The sequence below is a fragment of the Wasmannia auropunctata genome, unplaced genomic scaffold (assembly GCF_000956235.1).
Source record: "Wasmannia auropunctata unplaced genomic scaffold, wasmannia.A_1.0 LD333792.1, whole genome shotgun sequence".
NCBI lineage: Eukaryota > Metazoa > Arthropoda > Insecta > Hymenoptera > Formicidae > Wasmannia > Wasmannia auropunctata.
Window position 1 is genome coordinate 1 of NW_012029098.1, and position 3,526 is coordinate 3,526.

The window sequence follows — 3,526 nt, forward strand, 5'->3', positions numbered from 1 at the left end:
TCTAGAATGTCGAATAATCTAATTGATGAGTCTTGCAAGAAATTGCGCGGCAAATCATGCAATAAAATGGAATATTTTGGTCAATTAATCGTGACGCGACGGACGACGCGACGCGTGACGCGCTCAGTGGGAACGCAGCCTTATTCATTTCGCGCATGTGCACTCCGTTTTGGCCAACACAAAATCAGGAGAGTTGCTCTACTGTATGTATACTGTGCCGTATGGTTTTATAGAAGTGTCTGATCTGGTCTGATCTTTATACTTAAAACGAAATAGATATATGTTTGAAATTTGATGAGAAGGAAAGTTCTAGTGCAGCAATAAAAAAGAAATCTTTTGTTGATAAGTGTCGCTGTTATAGACAGTATGAAAAAATAACATCAAATCGAAGTTTGATAACGTGTTTTCGACATTGCCGCACAAATTGGTGTGGAAAATATCAATGCTCAGAAAAGATCTAGCTTATTCTCGAGACGAGGTCATCCAGAAGAGATAGAAAGACAATGTTTGATTGTACAGAGACCTTCATTATTTACATTTCGTTAAGGAAATCAAGATCTCGCGCGCTTTAAATTGCGATTCACAATCGTAGCATCTTGTTTCCGAAGACACGGATAAGCAAGAGAAGAGGAAGACGAATTCGCGCGATTTCCATTTTATCTTTAACGAGGATGTCCGACAGCATGGAACGAGAGAAAAATGAGAGGTTAAGCGCAAGGGAAATTGAGGAGGAGAAAATGAAACGCGAGCTGACGGGTAATCAAATGTGTTTATAGTGAGGCTAATTGAAATATTACAATGAACACGATTGTGCATAAAAGGAATTTCAGGATGTTCTGATCTTTTGCAAAATATGAATACTTATAATGTATTAAATCTGTTTTAGACGATCTGGAATTTGTATCAAATTTTACAATGTATATAATTTTTATTTCTAATTTTTTAAATATTATGTTTTGTGTTTATACTTTCTTATATGTTGTATCTCGATGTATTTATTTTAAATACATCGAAATGTCATTAGACAAGATGTCCTGTAACTAGTTGCACAACTATGATTGTATAAGCAGGATTTTTTGAAAAATAAATATGAAATGTAGAATATAATTTTTTCAGTTGAGGCTTTATTTTTAAGAAAATGAACTTTGAAATTTAAAAAATCAACGTACTTACAGATTTTTAACATTGAATAAATTTTAATTACTATGTGTTTTACAAACTTAATCCCCAAATAGTTTCAAATTTTAACAGGTTATATTAATCATTGTTAGGAAAAATTACAGTATTATCTGCGCCAGTACTTTAAGTAATAAAGTTGTATCTTTTCAGTTGCATTATTGGTTACAAGGATATTTTATATATTTCTGTAATTGTTATTATTGTATTATTTATATAAAATCAAAAATAGAATATGAGCTTGAATTCGAACATAAATTATAGATAATAGGCAAATAACACGATATGATAGCACTAGTTAAAAATAAATAATTACATGTTAGAATACATTTCATTTTTAGTCAAATATAATTCTAAAACCTTATTAAGAAGAGAAAAATTTATTTGTTAAAAACAATTGACATTTTGTTTCTTAGGTATTGGGATATATGAGCCAGGGATTACATACAAACAAATGAAAAGATTACTCGAATTTGTCAATGAGTCTCAAGATACATCAAACATTGTTTCCAATAATAAAAATACACAGGAGGTATGGGATAATAATAATAATTATATACATTATATGCATGCAACTTTAAAGTTGCTCATATCTTAAATTACATTAAATATGAAAAATTTCATATAATAGTAATGACAAAAATTAGAAAAGAAATGAATAGTAAATTTACTATCTGAAACTTTTTAGACAACCCAACATTCCGATAACGAGTGCCTATCAGATATTAAATCTGACGTAGTGCAGCAAGAAGTGACTTTGCAGGAGTGTACAGAAATGCCAAGACCATCATATTCTTACAAACTAAATCGTACGTCTCCGACTATGCAAGAACGTAAGACCATTCAATATATCAACAATCCGGAATCTTCGCCCCTTTTCGAAGCGCGGAACCCTATGTATAGGCGTAAGAGCACTGACAGCGACGATCTATTCGAGAAACAATACGATATCACCAATTCCACGCACAGTACAAATCGATATCTCTCATTGAGATTGGAAAACGTTTCGCGAGAGTGCCAAAACACGGTGGAAAGAAAAATGGCGCAAGACGCGCAGAGTGCAGTTATCCAGAAGCTGGAAAGATGGCGATTGAATCCGTTCGATGTTTGCATCAACGAAAGCGACGTGCCTTTGCGACAACCAAATCGATCTTTGGCTCGGGAACGTGTGCCGTTTGACCATTGCAAAGAGGCGTACATGTCCGATCAGTGCGACCAAATAATACGGTCCGTGAGCCAGCATTTGAAGGAAATGGCAGACTTGTGGTACAGTTGGCGCCCCATTATCAATCCGATATTTCAATGGGGGTCACCCATTCAGGTGGGTACCTCCCTACAATCCCTCCCATATCGTTCGTATCGCTAACGAGCGTAAAATACTCTGCTTTTTGAAGAATGAAAGAATTATCTAGTAAGCGTTTTTCTAACACGGTCGTCATTATACAATTCGGTATTGCCGAATAATTTATATGCAACAATTCTTTTAGGCATAAGATTTTATATTTGCTTAGGCATATATTATGAAAAGAATATTCACTTTCTATGTCGTTTTGATATATTTAAACAATCTTCAAAATAGGAGGATTTACACAAGGCCCAATTTTGGCTCTCTTTGTATTTCACTTTTTATTACTTTACAGAAACTATATTATTACAAAAAATATTAAATCTTTAGTGGTTTTAACAAATGATTGCATTTATGATGAATTATTTATTCATTAAAAATTGTATTTATTGGTTTTATATGCCATATAATTGCCATTTATTGGTTTTCACGCCATCGTTTGCAAAAAAAAACGTTTTAAATATTTAAATATTTTGTATGTATCTACTAGAATATATCAGAATATTTTACAGTAAAATTTATATCTGAAAAATTATGTGATATATAAGGGTCCTTCAAAAATATGGAAACGATCAAATAACTCGCCAGGGATGCATTTTAGAAAGAAAATGTTACAATGGTTGTTGGATTTAAAAAAACCTACTTAATGATTAAAGCCCATTCGGGCCCAAACTTGGAGCTTATGAAAACCAAGTAGATTTTTTTAAATGGTAATACCAGTTTTTTATGACTGATTCGTGTTCCTGGTGATTTTTCCTTTCCAAATATGTAGCTTAATCAATTATCAGGCCTCAAATTTGGGGCTTACTAGATCTAGATCCAAAGGCAGAAGGCGGTCGAATAACTCGTGAGTAATGCATTTTAGAAAGAAAATGGCCTTAATCATTATTAGAGTTTTTGAAACCCGACTTCTTCTGTAACATTTTCTTTCTAAAATGCATTCCTGAGTTATTTGACTGTTTCCTGTTTATTTTTAAAAGATCCTGTATATATATATATATATAT

The 3,526-nt window shown here is 32.7% G+C and overlaps 1 protein-coding gene across 1 annotated transcript; it reads left to right on the forward strand.

Annotated features, from left to right (window-relative positions):
• Nucleotides 1-206: 206 nt before the first annotated feature.
• Nucleotides 207-3,516, forward strand: LOC105459779. Its single transcript, XM_011706036.1, has 3 exons — nt 207-756; nt 1,593-1,708; nt 1,865-3,516. The coding sequence occupies exons 1-3, from the start codon at nt 672-674 to the stop codon at nt 2,540-2,542; spliced, it is 879 nt and encodes a 292-aa protein (XP_011704338.1). The 5' UTR covers nt 207-671; the 3' UTR covers nt 2,543-3,516.
• Nucleotides 3,517-3,526: the final 10 nt, after the last annotated feature.

Coding starts and splice junctions, on each gene's coding strand:
- LOC105459779 (XM_011706036.1), top strand. CDS start 672: ATGTCCGACAGCATGGAACGAGAGAAAAATGAGAGGTTAAGCGCAAGG. Junction 757..1,592: donor AATGAAACGCGAGCTGACGG/GTAATCAAATGT, acceptor TTTGTTTCTTAG/GTATTGGGATATATGAGCCA. Junction 1,709..1,864: donor ATAATAAAAATACACAGGAG/GTATGGGATAAT, acceptor GAAACTTTTTAG/ACAACCCAACATTCCGATAA.